This window comes from Giraffa tippelskirchi, chromosome 8 (genome assembly GCF_054371585.1).
Source record: "Giraffa tippelskirchi isolate mGirTip1 chromosome 8, T2T-mGirTip1v1.2.pri, whole genome shotgun sequence".
NCBI lineage: Eukaryota > Metazoa > Chordata > Mammalia > Artiodactyla > Giraffidae > Giraffa > Giraffa tippelskirchi.
The window spans coordinates 78,595,985-78,620,418 of NC_137282.1; the positions used below are offsets into that span (position 1 = coordinate 78,595,985).

General features: G+C 44.6%; 1 protein-coding gene and 1 long non-coding RNA gene across 7 annotated transcripts in view; one reads left to right on the plus strand and one right to left on the minus strand.

Annotated features, from left to right (window-relative positions):
- Positions 1–1,319: 1,319 nt before the first annotated feature.
- Positions 1,320–12,145, plus strand: LOC145518016 (uncharacterized). Its single transcript, XR_014062515.1, has 6 exons — positions 1,320–1,471; positions 2,841–3,328; positions 4,345–4,379; positions 9,516–9,655; positions 10,375–10,443; positions 10,811–12,145. It is a non-coding gene; the product is annotated as an uncharacterized LOC145518016 (long non-coding RNA).
- Positions 12,146–21,493: 9,348 nt separating this feature from the next.
- The window catches only part of MTMR12 (myotubularin related protein 12), a 69,248-nt gene continuing 66,307 nt past the window's right edge, over positions 21,494–24,434 (minus strand). For 4 of the 6 annotated variants that reach the window (XM_081521419.1, XM_081521418.1, XM_081521417.1 and 1 more), the window contains one exon: positions 21,494–24,386. In XM_081521419.1, the coding sequence (XP_081377545.1) occupies positions 23,817–24,386 (570 nt within the window). In that variant the 3' untranslated portion in view covers positions 21,494–23,816. The remainder of the gene's footprint in view (positions 24,387–24,434) is intronic. The other 2 variants (XR_014062517.1, XM_081521420.1) reach the window with 2 other exon arrangements.

Sequence of the window (24,434 nt, forward strand, 5' to 3'; positions counted from 1 at the left end):
ATTTGGCTACACCAGGTCTTAGTTACTGCAAGTGGCATCTAGTTCCCTGACCAAATCTGGGCCCCCTGTATTGGGAGCATGGAATCTTAGCCATTGGACCACTAGGGGAGTTCCATTTTCAGTTCAGGTCAGTCACTCAGTCATGTGCAACTCTTTTCGACCCCATGGACTGCAGCACACCAGGCTTCCCTGTCCATCACCAACTCCCAAAGCTTGCTCAAACTCATGTCCATCAAGTCAGTGATACCATCCAACCACCTCATCCTCTGTCATCCCCTTCTCCTCCTGCCTTCAATCTTTCCCAGAATCAGGGTCTTTTCCAATGAGTCAGTTCTTCACATCAGGTGGCTGAAGTATTGGAGTTTCAGCTTTAGCGTCAGTCCTTCCAACGAATACTCAGGACTGATTTCCTTTAGGATGGACTGGTTGGATATCCTTGCAGTCCAAGGGACTCTCAAAAGTGTTCTCCAACACCACAGTTCAAAAGCATCAATTCTTCGGCACTCAGCTTTCTTTATAGTCCAATTCTCACATCCATACATGACTATTGGAAAAACCATATTTCTGACTAGATGGACCTTTGTTGGCAAAGTAACATCTCTGCTTTTTAATATGCTGTCTAGGCTGGTCATAGATTTTCTTCCAAGGAGCAAGTGTCTTTTAATTTCATGGCTGCAGTCACCATCTGCAGTGATTTTGGAGCCCAAGAAAATAGTGTCTGTCACTGTTTCCATCATTTCCCCATCTATTTTCCATGAAGTGATGGGACCGGATGCCATGATCTTAGTTTTCTGAAAGTTGAGTTTTAAGCCAGCTTCTTCACTCTCCTCTTCTCACTTTTACCAGTTTTACTTTTATCTATTTGTTTCAATAAGGGTTGAGGAGGGGAGGTAGAAAACCAATAGGTTAGGCTTGCCTTTTACAAAGGTCAGACCAGTGGGAGGTTTCAAAGGCAAAGCTAATTATAAGTCAACCTTTGTTCTGGGGCCTGACATGATTGAATTGAATTCCACCTATCATGTCAATAAAACCACAGCATTTCGTCCAGCTTTGTCAAAGATACACCTACCATTCTAAGAAGAGTTTTCTTCCTCAACCATAATTCCTCAGAGCTGTGACAGCCCCACTCCAGTTGCCACAGATGTCTTCTGTCCCTCATGAGAAAAGTTTCTTTGTAAAGGTGGTCCATTTGTTTGCTTGTTTACTGAGAGGCATCTTTCAAATTGTCTAACTCCAAAAATTGTTTGAGTGTTTATAGTAGAAAAATAAACCTAAAAAGGCCATTGCAATTTGAACTAAAATTCATATCTCGGGAACAGGAGCTTGGTTAGGAATCAACTTTCAGAGAGATGAGATTGAGGACATCAGTTTGCTGTCTAACGGGACCGATACTGAAACAAAGGCGATGAAGGAGATGCTCTTATCACTGTGCTTAGCATTTCATCAGGGGGAGAAGAAATGGGAGAAACAGGTGATGTGCTATAAACAAGATCCCACCATCTTCCGTTTCCTTTTTGTCTTTTTGACAATGAAGAAATAGTAGTTCTATGAGACAGTTAAGAAGCCACTAAGATAATTCTAAGGTATTATCTTCAATGATGCTCCCTATCTTCCTTTTAGGCAATATTCAGCTCCTACAGCTACAGCAGCAAACCCTCATTTGAATTCTTTTAATAATGCACCAACAAAGAAAACATTGTTTGCAAAGTTGCTCTGGTATCCCCCAAACTTCACTGTGGCCCCACGGATCCCTTAGCCCCATCGGGCCAACTTCGCTTGGACAGTTTCGAGTGGGGTCCCTTCTATCTTCCATTGTTTATAATCAGGAAGTTCCATGTTCATGTCCACATTCATGGGCCATGCCTAACCCGTGGCAAACTGACTTCTCAGAACACTCAATATTCAGTCTCCAGCCAGAGCCACCATATTCTGAGACCCATTACCATGCTCTTTCATTAAGCAAGAGCTGTGAAGTGCCAGTCACTCAGTCACGTCCGACTCTTTGTGAACCCATGGACTATACAGTCCAGTGGAACTCTCCAGGCCAGAAAACTGGAGTGGGTAGCCTTTCTCTTCTCCAGGGGATCTTCTCAACCCAAGGATTGAACCCAGGTCTCCCACATTCCAGGTGGATTTTTAACCAGCTGAGCCATAAGGGAAGCCCAACCAAGAGCTGTAATGCTCCCAAATTATCCTTTTGTTCTTCCTCAGGCATCTCTTCCCACATGGCCCACCCAACCATCTACTCTTGCAACCCTGGGGGGGCTTGAGGGGAGCTCTCTGAGACACACCTCTCCCCTAAGGTACAGATGCACACGAGACATAGGACCTCTTCTCCCGTGTGTGCGTGCTCAGTTATGTCTGACTCTCTGTGACCCCATGGACTGCAGCCCGCCAGGCTCCTTTTGTTCACAGGGTACTCAGATTCCCCAAATCAATGTTGTGGGTTGTGGAGGAGTAGAGTCCCCACCCTCCTCTGCTCACACTCAGGGAGCTCAATGGGTAGGAGTGGGGTGCTCCACCCCATCCCTTGCTCTCTGCCAACTCCTCTTCCTAGCCAGGGAACCTTTAGTCAAGAGAAGTTGAGGAGGGGGTGTGTGTGTGTGTGTGCGTGCTGTGAATTCTTCAGGGTCTGGCCACTTGCAGTGGCTTTTATGATAGTGTAGAATTGCACATGGGGAAAAAAATATCCATTAACTGTATAAAGTACTCTTCTTTTTATTCGGTCCTCAGTTGTTTCTGACTCTTTGCAACCCCATGGATTGTGGCCCACCAGCCTCCTCTGTCCACGGGATTTTTCAGGCCAGAATACTGGAATGGGTTGCCATTTCCTATTTCAGGGGATCTTCCCAACCCAGGGATTGAACCTACGTCTCTTGCATCTCCTCCATTTGCAGGCGGCTTCTCTACCACTGTGCCACTCATTGGAAAAGACTAAAAGTAAAGTACTAGCCGCCACAGTTTCTCCAGTGGTTTGAGTCAGACAAGGCATGACTTACCTTCTATGTGAACTGTTGGGTCCTACTCCACCCAGGATTTGGAGGGAAGGCATTTGCTGCACTAAATTCCATATCATCATGCAGTGTTCTTCAAGCAGATTACTGCAAACTGGTTCACTCAACACCCTCTCCAGCCTCCTCTTAGCTCACAAATACTTATAGAAGCCTAAGTATATGTTATGTGTTATTTTAATTGCTTTTTATTTATTTATAATAATTATTATTATTGTTTGCCATGCAATGAGGAATGTGGGATCTTAGTTCCTCAACCTGGGATTGAACCTGTGTCCCCTTCAGTGGAAGTGTAGAGTCAACCACTGGACTGCTAGGTAAGTCCCACTTTATTAATTTGTGCCCTCCTCATAAAATACCTATGAGGTGGTACCATATTATCTCCACTCTCCAGATGGAGAAAGTGAGGTCAAGAGAGGTTAAGTAACTTCCCAAAGTCACAGAGCTAGTAATCCTAGTAACTAATAACTCTAGTTACCAGCTAGCATTAGAGTTGGAATTGACATAGTTTTGGGATTCCGAATCTGTGCCGTTGATCACTGTGCTCTGCTGCCATGGGCCAAAACCAACCCTGTTAGCTGAAAATGGGGGAAATCAATTTTCCTAAATATTTAATCATTAGACTCAAAACGATTTTACTTAACAATTTTAGTGCCCAAAGAATCAGAGTTTATAATGCACACTCGTTTCCTTAAAAAAGAGCCTTGTTCCCCAAAACATCATGCAAAAGTAAAACATATAACATTTTAAACTAGGAACTCCTTGGTGATGTGCTGATAAGAACATGGCAAAATTCCTTATCAGATTTGTAGTAACAGTTCTACTAAAAAAGATCTGTGAGCTCTTCTTGCAAGATCTGCTGCTACTGCTAAGTCGCTTCAGTCGTGTCCGACTCTGTGTGACCCCATAGACGGCAGCCCACCAGGCTCCGCCATCCCTGGGATTCTCCAGGCAAGAATACTGGAGTGGGTTGCCATTTCCTTCTCCAGTGCATGAACAGGAAAAGTGAAAGTGAAGTCGCTCAGTCATGTCTGACTCTTAGCGACCCCATGGACTACAGCCTACCAGGCTCCTCCGTCCATGGGATTTTCCAGGCAAGAGTACTGGGGTGGGGTGCCATTGCCTTCTCCGCTTGCAAGATCATTCCCCTTTAAATTTCTCTTTCAGCTTATGCATCCAGACTGTCTCCAGCTCAGCAGTAAGTAGCCTTTTAAAAAAATTTTTATATTTTATTCACTTATTTATTACTATTAGCCCTACTGTGTGGTATGTGGGATCCTAGTTCCCTGACTAGGGACTGAACCCACAACCCTGCATTGGAATTCTCTTTCAGCTTATGCATCCAGACTGTCTCCAGCTCAGCAGTAAGTAGCCTTTTAAAAAAATTTTATATTTTATTCACTTATTTATTACTATTAGCCCTACTGTGTGGTATGTGGGATCCTAGTTCCCTGACTAGGGACTGAACCCACAACCCTGCATTGGAAGTGTGGAGTCCTAACCAATGGACCACCAGGGAAGTCCCTAAGTAGCCTTTATTTTACAAAATTTACAACTTGTTCTCCATATAAGGAGCTTCTGACTGAATGTATTAGCCAACTATTGCTGCATAACAAATGATCTCCAAATGGTAGCTTTAAATGACAAAAGTCTTATTATCTCATAGCTCCTGAAGATCAGGAATCTGGCCATGGCTTAGCTGGGTGCTCTGCCTCAAGCTCTCTGGCAAGACTGCTGGTTTCTGGTAGGGTTGGACCTTAATAGGTTTCCAGTAGGGCTGGACCTTAATGTTCAGCTGGAGAGGGAGGGTCTGTTTCCAGGCTTACCCCTGGTTGTTAGCTGACCTTGAGTCCTCAATACCATTAGCCAGAGACATCAATTTCTTGCCATGTGGACCTCTCCACAGATAGCTTACAAAATGACAGCTTGCTTCCCTAGACACCAAGTACTCCAAACATGAGAGAGAGAGCAAAATCACAGTCCTTTGTAACTAATCCCTTTTGCCATATCCTATTTGTCAGAGGGAGTCACTAGGTCCAGCCCATACTCAGGGAGAGAAGATTCACAATGACATGACCATTGGGACCATTCTAGAGTCTGCCTGCCACACTGAGTAATTTTCTTCTTCCTGATCATTGTTGTTGTTACCATCTTGTCTTTTTAAATTCATTCATTCATTTGGCTGTGTTGGGTGTTAATTGCAGCAGGCAGGACCTTCACTGCATCATGCAGTATCTTTAGGTACAGTTCAGGGACTCTCCAGTTGCGGCCCACAGGCTTAGTTGGTCCGTGGCATGTGAGATCTTAGTTCCTTTACCGGGATCAAACCCGCATCCCTTGCATTACCAGGCAGATTCTCAACCACTGGACCATCAGAGAAGTCCCCTATCCTGTCTTTATAGGATAATCTAGGTCATGTGATATGGCCAACCAGTCAACCCAGGCCTGATAGTCCATACTTGAAGCACATCCTGCATCCTTCCACGAATACAATGGTGTGCTTTTTACAAATGAATGCATAATGAAGCCTGGGAGGGGGTGCAGGGGTAGGGGAGTGGGGGGAGTCTTCCACAGCCATCTCCTTGTTTGGATGTGTTCAGGTGTTAGCCTCCTAGATCTACAACCTGTAGCATTTAGAGGCAAGAAGCTCCCCTGCCTCAGAATGTGCCTGTATTCTCTCCGGCATGTCCTTGGAAGCCCTTTGTCCTATGGGTGCTCTACTGAACAACAGGGAGTTAGAGTAATTGTGCAGGAAAAGAGTCAAGTTTTCCCAGTGAGTGTCTAGGTCTAGGAAAGGCAGCTGAATAGAGAACAATGCCACGGGACTGTCAGGCTTGCTGTACCCTTAATTAAGCCTTTGTCCTTAGGAGTCTTGGAGACACAAGCTGAGATGTGGAGAGGGCTTATGAAGGCGGGTGGTTTGGGTAGAAGAGAGGAAATGCAGTGGATGAGAAAGGTGAAGATGACATTCTGTTAACCCCCTGGGGGAGCTTGGCGAGTCATGTCATCCCTCTGGGCTTGAGTTTGTCCTCTCAGAAATGACAGGGCTGAAGCAGATAATCTAAACATTTTATGGGTAAATGACCAGCAGGAAGAATTCACGAGAAAGCTAGACAGGAATGTGTTTAGCTGTCGGGAAAAAGAAAGTAGATAAGTCAGTGCTGAGTTACTAGGAAGTTACTGAAAATAGTTTATGAGATTAAAAAAATATCATATTGTATACTTTTTCTAACTTTAATAAAATTTCATTTTGGTGTGAAGATTTTGTTTTGTAAATACAGAGCTCCTTTCCTTCTGGAAACAACCACCTGCTGTTACCAAAAGGTATGTGTGGGAGGTCCGGCTGCTCGCCACTCAAAAGCCAGTAAACGGGCCGGGTTGGTGGAAAGGAAAGTTTGCCTTATTTCAGTTGCTGGCAACTGGGGGGGAGGGTGGTAGACATCTGTCCAAAGGCTGACTCCCCACCCTGACAAGTAGGTGGTGAAAGCATTTACAGGCAGAGTCAGGGATGGGCAACATGCAGAAACAGCACAGTCATCTCTAACAGTCATCTTCAAATTGGTCATCAGTGGTCTGACTAACATCATCTTGGTTGTTTTAGGTACAGTTAATCTTTAGCTCTGGCGCGCACTTGCTCCCATTTCTCTGCAGTCAGTTCTCGGAATTGTGGTAGTTCAAGTCCTGAGTACAGTCTGGTCCTCATGTAGTTAACTTCTCCAACCTGCTGTTTTGGTATCTATAAGACAGCTCACAGGATATGGCTCAGAATATTATCTACAGCCTTTGAGAAAGAACTAAAGGTCCTTGACTATGTTTAATGACTGCATTAGTCTCCTTAGTGTTTTTCTTTGTTTCAGCATTTCTCACTTCTCTGATTAAACTTATTTTTTAACTAAAGTTTTCCACCAGCAACAGGCAGGCAGAAGATATGGTGGAGGGGGTCAAGGACCATATAGTCCTGCTCCATTTCACTACTGTTCTTTTTCATTTCATTTCATTCATTTCATTCATGCTGCATGGCATGTGGGATCTTAATTCTTTGACCACGGATTGAACCTGCACCCCTTGCATGTGATGCACAGAGTCTTAATCACTGGACTGCCAGGGAAGTCCCAACCACCTACTATTCTTCTCTTCAATCCCTTCCCTACCACACACACATATACACACCATTCACATGATAACCAGGGAAGCCATTATGTTAGTGCACCATGATCCTGCCTCTGTCTGCAGGGGACGGGCACACTTATCTGAGCTGGGACATTCCTAATCCTTAGCTGATTTGGATCTAGAGACAGGTGGTCTAGTCTGTCTTAAGAATCCCAGGACCATGAACTGTGAAGTCAGGCATTCAAGGACTACATTTTCTCTTACTTGGACCAGAGAAAACTGGTCTGAAAAGTAAGGAGGAAACTAAGTGGACATACAGAGGAAAGCCACTGAGATGGAGAAAGAACATAGGCTGTTTACATTTCTGGTTCCAGTCATTGCTGAGGCTGGACTGGTTTCCTATCATTTAGTTTTTGAGATACAACAGGATTCTCATAAATTCCCCCTCTGGTTAAAGTATATTTGATTTGAGTTTCTGTCTCTAGCAACCAAAGTGGGGAAAAACTCTGATTTATTCACAAGTTCATTATAGAAGCAATTGTCAAATTATTAAAATTATAAAGTGAAAGTGTTAGTCGCTCAGTTGTGTCCAACTCTTGGCGACCCCATGGACTGTGGACGCCAGGCTCCTCTGTCCATGGAATTCTCCAGGCAAGAATACTGGAGTGGGTTACCATTTCCTTCTCCAGGGGATCTTTCTGACCCAGGGATCAAACCCAGGTCTCCTGCATTGGAGGTAGATTACTTACTGTCTGAGCCACCAGGGAAGCCTATAAGGAAGAATATAAAAAATGACTAGTAATTCTACAAGTTTGAGTATTTCTAACATTTTGGAATATTTTTCCTGTTATCCTTTCCATGCATTTTTGTAAAGGAAATTAGAAATTTGATAGGAGTTTTAAATTCATGCTTTTTTCACTTAAGAATAATGTTGTGAGCATTTTCTTGTGTCAATTAATATACTCTTCATGAACAACATTTTTATGATTGTATGACAATTTACGTTCATGAGAAGTGACTGGATTTGGTTGATGTTTTGGAAAGACCCTGGCTTCAGAGTGGAGATCAACTTGGAGATTAACCTCCATTAAAGACGAAATGAGAGACACTGAGAGAGCAGTCCAGGTGCTGCCCAGGCTGGTTAAGACGCGTGTGGTGACACTGAGGACGGAGAGAAGAGGAAGGCCATTCAGAAGTCACATAGTAGGTAGACTCCACAGGGCTTGGGTTTAATCAGGGTCAGGGAACAGGGAAAGAAGACATCCAGAGCAGCGAAGCGAATGGTACAGCCATTCATGAAGACACAACTCTGGAGGAGAAGCAAGTTTGGAAGGAATAAAACGAGTTTAATTTTGGATATGTTGAGTTCTAAGTGCTTCGCAGACATTCAAGTCTTGCTATATGGGTAGCAAGCAGGAGATAAAGATCTGGAGTAGAGGCAGGAGATAAGGATTGGGGAGTCATTCATATCCACATGGTGATTAAAGCCACAGGAATGAACAACATCATCCAGGAAGAGGGTTAAGAGTGAGAAGGGACCTGAGGAGGATAGAAGAAAGAATCTCTGTCAAGGAGACTAGGAAGCAGCAGCCAGAGGGGTAGGAAGAAAACTAGGAGAGTGTATTATCATGGCACCCAAGAGAAGAGATTTACTTAAGAAGGAAATGGCTGACAGTGCTGGCCACTGAGGGAGTCGGTCAAGGTTTGGCGAGTGTTGATGGCCACCTCCCCAATGCCCACTTCCCCCTTCCTGGCTTGTCATTCTCAGTCCTAACTGCTCCACAAGATGAGAACTGAAAAGTATCCTTCGGGTTTGGTGACAGAACTCACTGGGTTCTTGAGGTAACAGTCTTAGAAGTTTGGGGTTGGGAATTTCCCTGTGACTAAGGGAAGTCCAGTGGCTAAGACTTCATGCTCCCAATGCAGAGGGCCTGGTTCCATCCCTGGTCAGGGAACTAGATCCCACATGCCACAACTGAGAGTTTGCATGTCACAATGAAGATTGAAGATCTCAAGTGCTGCAGCTAAGACCTGGCACAGCCAAATAAATACTTTTTATTTTTTTTAAAAGAAGTTTTGGGTGGACTGAGAAGTGAATGTGAAATGGGACAGTACTGGAGTGCAGGCATGGGGGTGGGGAGCACAGGTGGAGGAGGAAGATAGGATCAAGACACGGGTTTGTTTGTTTTGAGATAAGCTAGAGCAGGGCTCATTGTAATACTGATGGACAGGATCAGTAGGGACTAAAGGACCAGTGTAAGTTGCTGTGTTGTATCCAACTTTTTGCGACTTCATGGACTGTAGCCTGCCAAGCTTCTCTGTCCAGGGGATCTTCCAGGCAAGAATACTGGAGTGGGTTGCTATTTCCTTCTCCAGGGGATCTTCCTGACCCAGAGATCAAACCCAAGTCTCCTGCATTGCAGGCAGATTCTTTACTGTCCGAGCCACCAAGGAAGCCCAGGACTATCTCCCTGAACTAAAGGACCAGGGAGACAGAAAATAATAGAGAGCAAAGGTTCCTGAGAAGATTACAGGTAATGGCAGCCAGTGTTCAGGTCATGGAGTCCTGGGACTCCATGTGGGTAGAGGCAGTCAAGTCTTCCAGAGCAACAGAGAGAAAAACAGTGGAAGAAAGGCAGTGGAAAGCCAGGAATGATGGGGAGTGTGGACTGGGAGCAATGCTGAGCTAGGTCCGTAGAGTTAGAGAGGATTTCCTTCCTATCTTCTCTATTAATAAATCCTATCTTCTTGATGTGATACACATATACAATGGAATATTACTCAGCCAGAAAAAGGAACAAAATTGGGTTATTTGTAGAGATGTGGATGGATCTAGAGTCTATCATACACAGTGATGTAAGTCAGAAAGAGAAAAACAAATATTGTATATTAATGCATATATGTGGAATCTAGAAAAAATGATACAGATGAATCTATTTGTAGGGCAAGAATAGAGATGCAGCCATACAGAATGGACATGTGGACACAGGGGCGGAAGGGGTGGCAGGATGAACTGGGAGAGTAGCATTGCCATATATACACTACCACGTGTAAAGTAAAGAGCTAGTGGGAAGCTGCTGCGTAGCACAGGGTGCTCAGCTGGTGCTTTGTGACAATGTAGAGGGGTGGGGTGGGGGCTAGGAGGAAGGCTCAAGAAGGAGGAGATATATGTGTACATATAGCTGATTCACTTTGTTGTACAGCAGAAACTAACATAACATTGTAAAGTAATTATGTGTGTGTGTATGCTCAGCTGTGTCCGACTCTTTGAAACCCCCTGGACTGTAGCCTGCCAAGCTCCTATATCCATGGAATTTTCCAGGTAAGAATACTGGAGTGGTTTGCCATTTTCTCCTCCAGGGGATCTTCCTGACCCAGGGATCACACCCGCATCTCTTGCATCTCCTACATTGGCAGGTGGATTCTTTACCACTATGTCACCTTAAAGCAATTATACTCCAATAAAGAAAATCCTATCTTCTCTATTAATTTCCAGTGATGGCTCTATTCACAAATATCAAAGCCAATCTTTCATAGTACTGTAACAAGTCTGAGACCAAATTTAGACTAAATTCATCTCCTCCTGAATAACTTCTTCAACATGTATTTATTGGGTTAGAATTATACAGTATGGTTACAATGTCCAGGCACATCACTTCTGTATCCTATTCAATGTCTCTAATTAAAAGGAACCTCAACTGCCAGAAGCCAGAATGGAAAGAGAAGCCTCAAAAAGAGACCTGTTGGACTTCCTTGGTGGCTCAGTAGATAAGAATCCACCTGCCAATGCAGGAGATACATCCACACATTGCATGGATATCCACATGGAATGCAGTGAAGTTGGATCCTTACCCTATTTCTGGCCGTTCTATTCTCTTCCACGGATCTGTGCGTCTGTTTTTGTGCCAGCATCAAGTCATGTACCTTATAAGGGGCTGGTATCTAGAACATACAAAGACTCTTAACTCAAAAAGACCACACAATTAAAAGATGAACAAAGAATCTGAATAGACATTTTTACAACTCCAAGGAAGATAGACCAATGGCCAACAAGCCCATGAAAAGATGCTCAACATTGTTAGTCACTCATCAGGAAAATGTAACTAAAAATACCACTTAATACCCACTAGGGTAACTCAAATAGGAAAGTCAGATAATAACCAATACTGGCAAGGTGAGGAGAAATGGTGATCCTCATACATTGCTGAGGAGAGTATAAAATAGGGGAGCCACTGTGGACTACAGTCTGGCAGTTCCTCAAGAAGTTAAACAGACAGTGACTATGTGACCCAGACATTGCATTGCTAGACACCTATCCAAGAGAAATAAAAACATATGTCCACAAAAAAGCTTGCACAAATGTTTCTAACATCATTAGTCATAATCATGTGGAAGATGTGGAAACAACCTAAACTAAGGAATGGGTAAACTTAGTCGTTTGGATGGATATGGACCCATCCAACAGGTGAAATGCCCAAACTAGTGAACGGATAAACCAAATGTGGTATATCCATACAACAAGCTATTATTAGGCCATGCAAAGGAATGAAGTTCTGATACATCTTATATATATTGATGAACCTTGAAAACATTCTGCTAAGTGGAAGAAACTGTTCACAGAAGACCACATAGATGACTTTGTTTATATGAAATGTCCAAAATAAGCAAATATACAGAGACAGACATACCAGTGGCTGCCTAAGGCTGGCAGATCATGAGGGGTTGGGAAGTGATAGCTAAGGGTAGGAGTTTCTTTTGGAGGTGATGGAAATGTTCTATAACTGATTGTGGTGATGGCTGCACAACTATGAATATATTAACAACTATTGCTTTGTATACCTTAAATGGGTGAATTGTGTGGTTTGTGAATTATATCTCAATAAAGCTGTTACCTGTTCCCACCTCCAAAATAAGAATCTCTCACCTAAAGATGCTTGCTCCTTGAAAGAAAAGTTATGACCAACCTAGACAACATATTAAAAAGCAGAGACATTACTTTGCCAATAAAGGTCTGTCTAGTCAAAGCTATGGTTTTTCCAGGAGTCATGTATGTATGTGAGAGTTGGACTATAAAGAAAGTTGAGTGCTGAAGGACTGATGCTTTTGAACTGTGGTGTTGGAGAAGACTCTTGAGAGTCCCTTGGACTGCAAGGAGATCCAACCAGTCCATCCTAAAGGAGATCAGTCCTGAATATTCATTGGAAGTTCTGATGCTGAAGCTGAAACTCCACCTGATGTGGAGAACTGACTCATTTGGCCACTCCACTTTGGCCACCTGATGTGAAGAACTGACTCATTTGAAAAGACCCTGGTGCTGGGAAAGATTGAAGGCGGGAGGAAAAGGGGATGACAGAGGATGAGATGGTTGGATGGCATCACCAACTCAATGGACATGAGTTTGAGTAAACTCCGGGAGTTGGCGATGGACAGGGAGGCCTGGTGTACTGCGGTCCATGGGATGGCAAAGAGTGTAACACAACTGAGCGACTGAACTGACTGAAAGGGCAGCTTTATTCTCCCTAGCCTGTTCTCTCTGGGAGTCATGAATACTCTAAACCACCTGGTCTAGGAACAGGGGTACCCAAAAAGGTGGCTGACTGGGACACAGCCATGGAACTGTATCTCTGAACTGAGCAGCCATGGGTGTCAGGCTGGAATTCATGGAGCTCAGTTGCCCTTTGTCTTGACAACTTGGCTCCTTTCTGTCTGAGTCAGTCCAGGATAAGTTCTCCTTGTCCCGACAACACACTGAGCCCTTATTCCCTGGCATGTGCTATGTTATTGCGAAGAAAACCGACAAATTTTGAAGTTGCTCACACAGTAGAAGCATAGATCAAACTGGTTAGGCACAGGCAAGAAATGGCACGTGTTACATTACGTTTTTCTTACCACCTACTATAAACAGAGGCAGTTTAATGTCTTGGCATTTTGCTCATTTTTATTTTAACCACAAAACATTTATTTCTTGAATTCTGGCTGTTGTTTCCTGGTGTCTCATAGCTCAGAGGATTTGGGGTGGTGGTGCATGTTTGAGAATGTTATTGCACTTGAAAAGGCTGGTGGGGCGCCTTGGAACTGGATGAATGTATGGGTGCTCTGGGAATTGAAAACACTACAGTTATTTGATTTTATTTAATTAAACAAAAGGTTCTAATTCACAGTAAGGATTGAATCACATACTCATCTAGTTTAATTTCACCACTTCCTGGGAGGCAAGGGACAGGGTGGGTCAAATATTCAAGAATTCTGGGAAATCAGGCCCTGTAACCAGAAGCTCTGGGGCAGGACGAAATTCAGCCTCCTAGTAGAAATAAGAAGGGCATTCAGAAATGCCCGCAGGAATTGAGGATATATAGAAATAGTACCCCTTAAACAAGAGGGGAGCCACAGGTAGTCCCACATTTGGAATCTGGGGAGAAATCAAGGAATTTATCTTGAGGTAGGAGAGAGCTGAAAGGGTCAGCTGTTACAAAAGTCCTTTATGATGCTCTTTGAGGCGCTATTATATAAAATGCATTGGAACTCTACCTCCTAATTTAGAGGAATTTTCACAAGACCATGCTGAGTGAGGCAAGATAAGGAGATATGGGGACTTCTCTGGTGGTACAGTGGACAATAATCTTTCTGCCAATGCAGGGGACGGACACCGGCTCAGTCTCTGGTCTGGAAAGATTCCACATGCTGCAGAGCGACTAGGTCCACAAGCCACAACTACTGAGCTGGCACATCACAACTATTTGGAGCCAGTGTGCTCTAGGGCCCAAGAGCCACAACTACTGAGCCTGCGTGCTGCAGCTACTGAAGCCCGTGCACCTAGATCCGGTGCTCTGCAACGAGAAGCCACTGCAAAGAGATGCTCACACATCACAACTAAGAGTAGCCCCTGCTCGCCACAACTAGAAAAAGCCCGCTAGCAGTAACAAAGATGCAGCGCAACCAAAAACAAATTGCTTTTTTAAAAAGAGATATGGGTATAATCAACACCCTCCTAAGTGCAGATGGTCTCTCAGAGGGTTCCCGGCAGGGCTGGGCCCCATCGCTCACTGCAGTAACTTGCTTGTGAAGGCACTTGCCCTTTCCTAATTTGTTCACTCTTTCACACTGCTACTTGGGATCACTTGCCAGATAAACAAGTTGCATTCAAACCTTAGTCTCAGAGTCTTGGCTACTGGGTAAATCCAAACTAAGGCACAGAGCAACTTCCCTGGTGGTCCAATGGTTACGAATCTGCCAGCCAATGCAGGGGACACAGGTTCAATCCTTGGTCCAGGAAGATCCCAACTGTCACAGGGCAACTAAGCCCGTGCACTGCAACTACTGAAGTCTATGTACTCTAGGGCCCATGTGCTGCAATTGCTGAAGCTTATATGCCCTAGAGCCCGTGCTCCACAGTGAACAGTAGTCTCCACTTGGCACAAGTAGAGAAAGACCGCGTGTAGCAACAAAGACCCAACACAGCCAAAAATTAACTAATTAATTTAAAAAACAAAGACATAGAGACCTTAGATGGCAGTCATAATGAACCAAAAACTGCAGGCAGACTTCATATACCCTAAGCCTCCCATACAACTGAAGGGAAGAGGGAGGAGTTCCCCCAGATATGACTATGACTGAACATTCAGTACATCTTAACTACTGATATATATAATGATTGAATTGAGGTCGTGACTTGATCCAAGCCAACTTGGCCATTGTATAATTGTGACACTCTTCTGCTAAGTCAGTAGCTTCTGGAAATCTGTGGTGGGCCGGGGCAAGAGTATATCCCAAGTACTGACACATCTCACTGCTAGAAGATGCTCAGCAAACCTTTGGAGGTAGATTTTGAACATTTGAAGTGCTTACATAGCCACCTTTGGAACTTGGATTCCTGTTTGGGGTATTTCAAATGTTAACTGCTCCTGGTTAAGTTTATACACACACACACACACACACACACACACCTCTGTTTACATAAAGTATTTAAATGACCACATAATAATAGCTAACATTTGTTGAACATCTACTATGTAATAGACACTTAAGAGGAACTCATCATTAATCCTCCAAAGCTCCAATAAGATGGGTTCTGTGAATGCTGCCATTTTACTGAGAGGGAGGTAAGTCAGCCAAGTCCCACAGTTCATAAGTTGTGAATCAGGGGTTCAGATTCAGGTAGTTTGGTTCTAGAGAGGCCACCCCTTAACTATCACACTCCTCAGACCCTGATGGGGGCCGCTGTCAGTCAATGTAGAAAACACAGAAATGTGACATTCATAATATGACGAAACTTGAGAATTTGACAAAGATGACTGCCTCACAATTAACAAGCAGTGAGCAGCTGGCATCTGTGCTGGGCAGGCAAGCACACAGCACACTCAGAGCTGGTGGGAGTGGCCCAGTGAAGACCCCGCCCCACAGCTGGCTGGCCCAGACTCTCCACTCCGGATCTGGAATGGGACCAAGATTCCAATTCAATCTGACTGGTCTGTTGAAAACAGTTGCTGTGGAAGTTTCATCCCACTTCATCAACTGGGAAGACAAGAAAGCTGGTGTGCAGACCCAAGAGCAGCAAAGAATGCTCAGAATAGAATACATGGGCTTTAGGGAGAATTCCCTGGTCATCCCATGGCTAAGATTCCATGCTTCCAAAGCAGGAGTAGGTTTGGTCCCTGATCAGGGTACTAGATCCCACATTTTGCAACTAAAGATCCCATATGCTGCAATGAACTCACTTGCTGCAACTAAGACCCAGAGCAGCCAAATTAAAAAAAAAAAAAAAGACTACATGGGCTTCAGGGACAGAGACCCAACAGCATCTCTGACCTCCACCTTCAAACTCACAGTCTCTTTTTGGTTTAAGATACTGTAACCCAGAGTTCTAATGGATGCATCCATCACATGTTTTCGAGTCAAAAAGAACAAAAGAATCACATGACTACTTTAGGAAGATTCACTGGCAACATGAGAGAAGGGACCAAAAGCAGAGAGAAAGGAGTTTAGAATGATGATCCAGGCAACAGAAAATGAAGGTGCAGAGATGATGGAAACAGGGGCTCTGGGAGGTGGAGGAGGGAGAACATGAACGTTCCGGCTCCTTCTCTGAGTTTCATTATACCTTCCTGGTAGTTTTATAAGGATAGGGTTTCTCTTCTCTCATAAAAGACTGATAAAGTCCTAGGCACCTTTCTCCTCTCTGTTTAGAATTAATTCTTGAAGGGTTTATTTTAAAAATTTTCCACGGAATTCCCTGGTCCAGTGGTTAAGACGCCGCACTCCCACTGCAGGGGGCACAGAGTCAGTCTCTGGCTGGAGAAATAGGCTCCTGCGTGCTGGAGGCATGGCCTCCTCCAAAACAATCCAACCTTTTTTTTTTTCACTTTTTGGCCACGCTGCATGGCATGTGAAATCTTAGTTCCCTGACCAGGGATTGAACCCAAGGGCCCTGAATTGGAAGCAAAGAGTCTTAATCACTGGACTGCTGGGGAAGTCTCCAAAATCCAACATTTTATTATGAAAACTTCCAAACACAGTCAGTTTTAAAGAATTTTGTGGACACTCATACTCCCACACACCCAGCTCGAGATCACATCACTGTCATTTTATCTATACTATCTATTATTTATCACATATCCAGCCATGTCCATCCCTCTACCCAGCCATTAATCCCTCATAGTGTTGGTGCCATTGAAAGTAAAATGCAGACAACAGAGCATTTCCCCATAAATAATTTGCTGGCAGTATCATTAACTAGAGTTCAAGATTTGCTTAATATGCCCTTAATGCAAAATTTAAATACAGTGAAACACACCGCTTAAATGTAATTTCATGGAGATTTGTCACACACCTGTATAAGCCAAATGCTTATCAAGATGTAGAATGCTGTATACCCTGAAGAAACCAAAATTGAAAAAGACACATGTACCCCAACATTTACTGTAGCACTATTTATAATAAATAGAACATGGAAGCAACCTAGATGTCCATCGACAGATGAATGGATAAAAAAGCTGTGGTACATATACACAATGCAATATTGTTCAGCCATAAAAAGAAAGGCATTTGAGTCAGTTCTAATGAGGTGGATGAACCTAGAGCCTATTATACAGAGTGAAGTAAGTCAGAAAGAGAAAGATAAATATCGTATACTAACGCATATATACGGAATCTGGAAAGATGGTACCAAAGAATTTATTTGCACGGCAGCAATGGAGAAACAGACATAGAGAACAGACTTATGGACATGGGGAGAGGGGGGGAGAGGGTGAGATGTATGGAAAGAGTAACATGGAAACTTACAATACCATACGTAAAATAGATAGCCAATGAGAATTTGCTATATGTCTCAGGGAACTCCAACAGGGGCTCTGTATCAACCTAGAGGAGTGGGGTGGGGAAGGAGATGGGAGGGAGGTTCAAGAGGGAGGGAACATATGTATACCTATGGCTGACTCATGTTGAGGCTTGACAGAAAACAACACAATTCTGTAATTATCCTTCAATTTTAAAAATTAATTAATTAAAAAAAGTGTGGAATGCTGGACTTCCCTGGTGGTCCAGTTGTTAAGACTCTGCCTGCTAATGCAGGCGACACAGGTTCGATCCCAGCTCTGGGAAGATTCCCCAGGCCCCGAAGCAACTAAATCTGTGCGCCACAACTGAGCCTGCACACCCTAGAGCCCATGCTCTGCAACAAGAGAAGCCATTGCAATGAGGTAAGTACCCCCCGCTCACCACAACTAGAGACAGCCCACTTGCAGCAATGAAGACCCAGTGCGGCTAAGAACAAAAACAATAAAATAAAGATACAGAATGCTGCCATCATTCTGGAACAAGTCTTCCCGCCCTTTTCCCAGCCCATCCCTGCCCCTACACCTCTACCCTCACCCCAATCTACTGTTCTCCACTCTAGGTATAGTTTGGGTTGGGCTGTGTTCAGCTCTCCCTGCGGCAGCGCATTCCAGGCCAAGGTCCTCAGGTCAGTCTGAGGGATGAAATGTCGCCCCTCCGCATTCCTTCCCAGCCCAGGAATGGCACGCATTGTGCCCTTTCAGCGCTGGGGATTAGCAGTGCACTCGCCTGCCCCAAACTTCTGTGAAGATGATTATTTGAAAAGTCCTCCATTCAAGACTAAAACAAACCAAAGCCACATAGCTTTTCACAAAAGGAATATTCAAACTTAACTTTTTTTTTTTAAGTTAGCAAAAACTGGACTGACCAGCAAAACTAGATTTTTTAAAAAGAAAGTCAAGGACTTCTCTGGAGGTCCACTGGTTAGGACTGTGTATATCTCCATATGATTACATATCTTCATATCCTTAAACTGCTAAAGGCAGAGGGTATCATGGGAGGATTAAAGACCAAAGAATTTAAAAGAACCTGGGCCTGAACCACAAAATAGACCAAGTTGTCTGTTTTTAAAGATACAGAACCATCATTCTAACAAATAACTTCCCTGTTCAATACATAAATGACCCTTAATCAGTTATTTTGTTATTACCCATGATTGTCAATACATTCCTGTATAAGCCCTTGCACAATACCTGGTTACACTGGAGCACATGGCACAAACACCATCTAATATTTTTATTAGATGAACCACCCCCATCTAGTATTTTTAAGAGTGAGTGTGTTGCTAGAAGGCTCTGTGTGGAAGGACCTGTCACTGAAGGCCCTGTCCCCTGGCCCTGCAGTGGTCCTGCCCCGGGGTGGGCTTCACAAATGCCCTAGGGCCCAGCAGGGCACAGGCACAGCTGAGGAGACTCTTCTCCTGTTGACGAACAGTGAGCACAACCAGTGAGCACAACCACGGGAGGGGCTCAGAAAACAAGCGAGAGGTCAGGTTCCCTCTGCCTGTCCACTCACCTTCCAGGCCAGGAGGTGACATGAAGGCACAGGAGCCAGGTGTGGGGGGCAGCCTGAGAACAAACAGGATCTGCTTTGGGAGCTGCCTTGTTGGCTCAAGGGTCTAATTCCAGACATGGCTCTCTGTCCCGCCACCCCTTATTAATCATTAACCTTAAGGAAACATCTTGCAGCCCCTGGAGCGCATCTGACGCAGGACAAATGGCTTTTACGACCTGAGTCCTGAGAAACAAAGTCTTAAGATCTTGATTGATTGCGTTATGTTCCTTATGTGATCTTTGGTGCAAAGAATGTATTGTATAAGAATTTCCTGGTATAAGGGTATAAAAATCTGTGCGTAAAAATAAACAATCATCACTGACTGCAGTGATCCTCTCAACCCCGCTGTGTCTGTATCTACTTATTTCTCAGCCGAGGAATCCCGCGTTTGTGCCTGCGTTGACTCGTCGCCCGGTCCCGACACCAGGCAGTCTGTTCTCAGCCGGAGCCACCTCTCCTCACTGTCCTGTTTCACACTGGATGGGAGATGAAATGCTCCCTCTTCCTCTCCCGGCCCTGTTTTCCCTCAGTCCCCCCACGGCCCTCACTTGGAAATCCAGGAACAAGCAAGACCTGGAGAGAGGGAGTCCTCCCCAGTCCAAGAGCCAGTTAATAAATGTGGAAAACAGGACTGGAGTCGGCTATCCTCAGGGTTTCCCAGGTGGCGCAGGTGGTAAAGAACCTGCTGCCAATACAGGAGACGTAAGAGATGTGGGTTGGATCCCTGGGTTGGAAAGATCCCCTGGACAAGTAAAGGGCAACCCGCTCCAGTATTCTTGCCTGGAGAATCCTACGGACAGCGGAGCCTGGCGGGCTACAGTCCATAGGGTCACAGTCGGACACAACTGAAGTGACTTAGCATGCATGCACTGCTAACTTGTAGGGGCCAGAACTTCTAACGGGAGTTTAACACAAATGTCAAGTACCTGACACACGTGAGGGCGGTGTGGCAGCAGTGGGAGCATACGGAGTTCCAGGGATGGCTCGGAACCAGCCCTGTGACGGGCCCGGTCCACAGCAACAGAGGGGTGAGCAGAGCCGGGGGAGAGGGCCACGGGCAGGAGAGGACAGAGAACAGAGCTTCTCAACCAACAGCGATAGGTCTCAATCTCACAGACGAACACTGAACAAATGAATGAGGAAAAAGTCCTCCTTGTACACACCATCCCACCCAGGCCAGCCTGCTTACTCTCTTGAGGCAGGAAACAAAGCCTTTTCTCTTGCATCAAACCCCTTCCATCGACAAAGTTATTCTCATTTTATATATCCCCACAAAAGCAAAGAGGCAGTGATATTTAATTTTAGGGGTTAAAAAACTCTCTCCCTTCACCTACCCTATAGGCATGCATGCATGCTAAGTCACCTCAGTTGTGTCCAACTCTGTGCGACCCTATGGACCGTAGCCCGCCAGGCTTCTCTGTCCATGTGGATTCTCCAGGCAAGAATACTGGAGTGGGTTGCGATGCCCTCCTCCAGGGGATGGATCTTCCAACCTGAGTCTCTTATGTCTCCTGCACTGGCAGGCAGATTCTTTACCACTAGCACCACCTCCTTACCCTATAGGGTCCTACTGAGAGGACAACAGGCAGGAAAGCCAGGGGTCTCCAAACGGAGGAAATAGGCTGCAAACACTCCAGACATTTTCTCTCTCTTAAGCGGCAGAAGGAAACAAACTAGCGATATTTTTTTCCCTTCTCTATACAAATTTAAAAGAGGTTTCTCTTAAAATACTGTGTTGCCATGACACCTGGTTTCACCTGAAGTTAACTATTCTCAAACTTTGAGTTAACCAATGCATTTTTCTTATGGAAATGTTTGTCTTAAGCTATGTTAATGTACTGTGCATTTACCCCAAACGCTGTCTTCCGCCTAATGGCTCAGAACCTACTTGGCAAACCAGTATGTAATACTCAGACATTGTTCCCCTAATCTATGTAAATGAAACTATTTGCATGATCTGCCTTTCTGCAAAATTCAAGTCAATCGTTTTATGACCCAGAATGTCCGGTGCCCAGATTATTCCAAAATACATCTTATGGATGAGGGGTCTGGTGCCATTCTCAGTTTAAGACATTCCTTTCTTTCATTAACAAACTGCTAGTAACTATATAACATCCAGCTGAAGACTAGCAAGGGGGTACTCTTTCTGCCCCCTTCTGATGCCTATGTCAGAAGCTTTCTCTATCTCTTTTATACTTTAATAAAACTTTATCACACCAAAGCTCTGAGCGATCCAGCCTCGTCTCTGGCCCCGGATTGAATTCTTCTCCAGAGGCCAAGAATCCCGGCCGTTTTTCTGTGGCTCAGCAACAACCTTTCACTACCCTATTTTATTTTTTGTCATAGTATTTTATCACCTCCTGAAATTTTAAATCTCTATTTTGTTATTGGTTTTCCATCCACCCACTAACCAACCAACCACCTCCCTCCACGACACACACAGTGACTAAATGAAAATAATTATTCCATGTTATACCAACCATACCAAATACAGTATTGTAAACTGTGCTTTAATTTCTGCAATCAGATATGATGCAGTAAAATCCAAGTATAAACTTTCATTGTACATCCAGAAAATAAAAAGCACATTTATACAGATTTAGCCCAACAGCTTATTCCCTTAAAAAAAAAAAAAGTTTCTAATGTAATTAAAGCTAATTTATCTTCAGTGTAAAAACTTGGAGGTATAAACAAACTCAAGATATTATATACAGGAAATTAATATACATTTCCAATCGTGCACAGTGCAGCATTTTAGACAAAGTAAATGATCTCATTTTAGCTTTTACTGTTAACCATATTCCATATCTCAATCTTGAATAAAAATGTCACAATATATAAATCCACTGAGAATCCTGTACACAAATACAAGTTTATAGAAATCTCATTTCAGATATAAATACATAAACTGTCATGACCTTACATGTTAAAACAGCTTATTTTTCTATTGTAATTTTATTTTAAAAAAATCATAGAAAAATATTTCAATGCACATTCAACTGCTATGACAGGGGCCATGACCTTGTGCCTTTAAACCATACTTTATGGAGTGTAAAGCATCACACCGGGCATTTTTGGAGTGAAAATCACTAAGATCTTAAGACTGAAGAGGCTACTGTATAAATATTCCCATTATAATATGGTAACAAAACTAGTTAACTCCATAGTGTATCTGGGAGGCAGTGGGGCAGGGAAAGGAGGTTAGTGCTAATTTAAAAAGGCCCACAGAACATAGCCAATGAATTAGGGTCATTTTAAAGTCCCCACTGCAAGCCTACACTGACCTTACTAGTGAGTCTCTTAAGGCAACCAAGACTGGGCATGTGTTTGGCCCCAGATGCATAAATCCTGCCCTCCCCTCGATCTCCATCGTCTTAACAGACCAACAAGGCTTAAGCATCAACATGGCTTGGGGAGGCCGCAAAGCAATTTCTCGTGGTGTACAAGACGATTCAGTGCAGACCGAGAAACTCCTGCTTGTCAACAGTTTCAAATTTTCCTATTGCCCTTCAGCAACTGAACGCTTTTCTAAACAGGTAATGTTCAAATTGGAATCCATACTGGAGAGCAAACGGATACAAAAGGCAAACTTCTGATAGGGAACATTCTGACGTGAGATCATTTTTCCCACTTCCTTTTGTGGAACTGAACAGGTTTCCACGGAGAATGAAAAAAACGGGTCCTCACTAAGTGTGCTTTTCTGGCACTTAAAAATTATAAATCATTTAGACAGCAGATCCAGGAAGGTTATCAGGCATAGTCAAGTTTCTTCTATGGCTTTTTAAATTGCTGAGGTACTATGTGGTCACCATCACTTCTGAGACTTATGCTTGACCGCTTCCCTATGATGGCCGCGTTCAACAGTGATCTTCTTCACCGGTCTGTAAGGTAGCAGAAACTCGAGAAACTGCCTCAGGATGGCAGTCACAGACGCTCTGAAGCCTCGGCATCCTGTTGGAAAAAGGCGAAGCAACCTCTTTCAAACACTGCATGCCTCCGGGAGAATGGAAGCTCCTCTGGGCAAACCTAAAAGATTCCCCCAGTTTGACCCACAGGCTTAGCAGCAAGATCCCAGGACGAGGTACACCAAGGCAGGAAGTGTGAAAGGATGGTGGAAAGCGGTGCAGAGCCGGTGGCGGAGCGGGGTGGGGGTGGGGGACCTGGAGCTGTCGGCCGACGAGCCAGCCCCCCCGTCCCCACATAAAGTGACACAGTCTGGGGATGGTTGGAAACGTCAGGATGGTGACACGCATGGCAAGAGGACATAGGAAAACTGCTACGGTTTGGAAATGAAGGCTACACATCTTAACACCACTATCTGAATCTCTTAATCCAACACATGTACACACACACACACACACACACACACACACACACACAATCATGTAAAGCTGAACTTGCTCTGAACTGGGATGGGCTAGAGAGACGCTACTCCTGACGACTGGATAAAGCACGTTGGCACAGGAAAGATGTGAGGACCATATAGCGTCCAAGAACAGCTTACCAAAGCCCTTTCTAAGTAGTAAAGTAGCGACCGTGGGGTCTTAGTGATACTAACGCAGAGGACACTGGCCACAGCTGTATTACAGGTCACACACTAACTCCTTTCAATAATACTCGAGATACGGGTTTCAACTGCATAGTCTTTCAGAACTGGGGGGAGGGGAGAAATGAGAACCAGCTCTTTTCCAGAAGACCCAGGCTTTCCCTGGCAGTTGGGTTTAGCGCAACACGACGACGTGGAGAGCAGAAGTGTCCAATTTCCTGTCCCAGCCTGCGAGGGTCCTCTCTCACTGCCACCCAGCAGGCCAGTTACACGTCCCCTAGGTCCACAAACTCGTCTTCTCGCTTGGCCAAGTCGTCTTCGTCTCCCAGGGCTTTCCACCCGCTGGTGGGCAGGACGGGCTTGGAGGAATGGCGCTGCAGCAGCGCGAAAGGGAACAAGGAGGACAAGCGGCTCAATGTCCTCGGTGGCGAGGCGGCCTCTGCCTGGAGGGCCTCCTGGCTGTGGTGTCTTGCCTCGATTTTCTCCTGTAGGCGCTGGACTTCCTCCATCATCTCCAAGAGTTTGCTCATGGTGGCCACTCTGCCACCACCCAGGATCTGGGCCTCCGGAATCCAGCGCAAGTAGCGCTGGGCCCAGACTTTGATCTCCGGGCCCTCGAGGTGAGGCAGCAGCAGTCCCTGGTAGCTGGGGGGCCTGCTGTGCCAGCCGTCATAGAACTCTCGGAAGCCGTCCTGCAGCTCCTCCGAGGAGTTGATCAGTTTGCTGATTCTCTTGCCCAGCAGGTTTTTAATTAAGTGATCCGTTTCTTCCCTGAAAAATCCTCTTTTGGGAGATGATTTCGATTGGGTGAGGGGCAGAGAAAGTTGTCTTTGATGCTTTGAGAGAAAACACAAATAAAAAAGTTCTCTGGTTAGCCCAAGAGC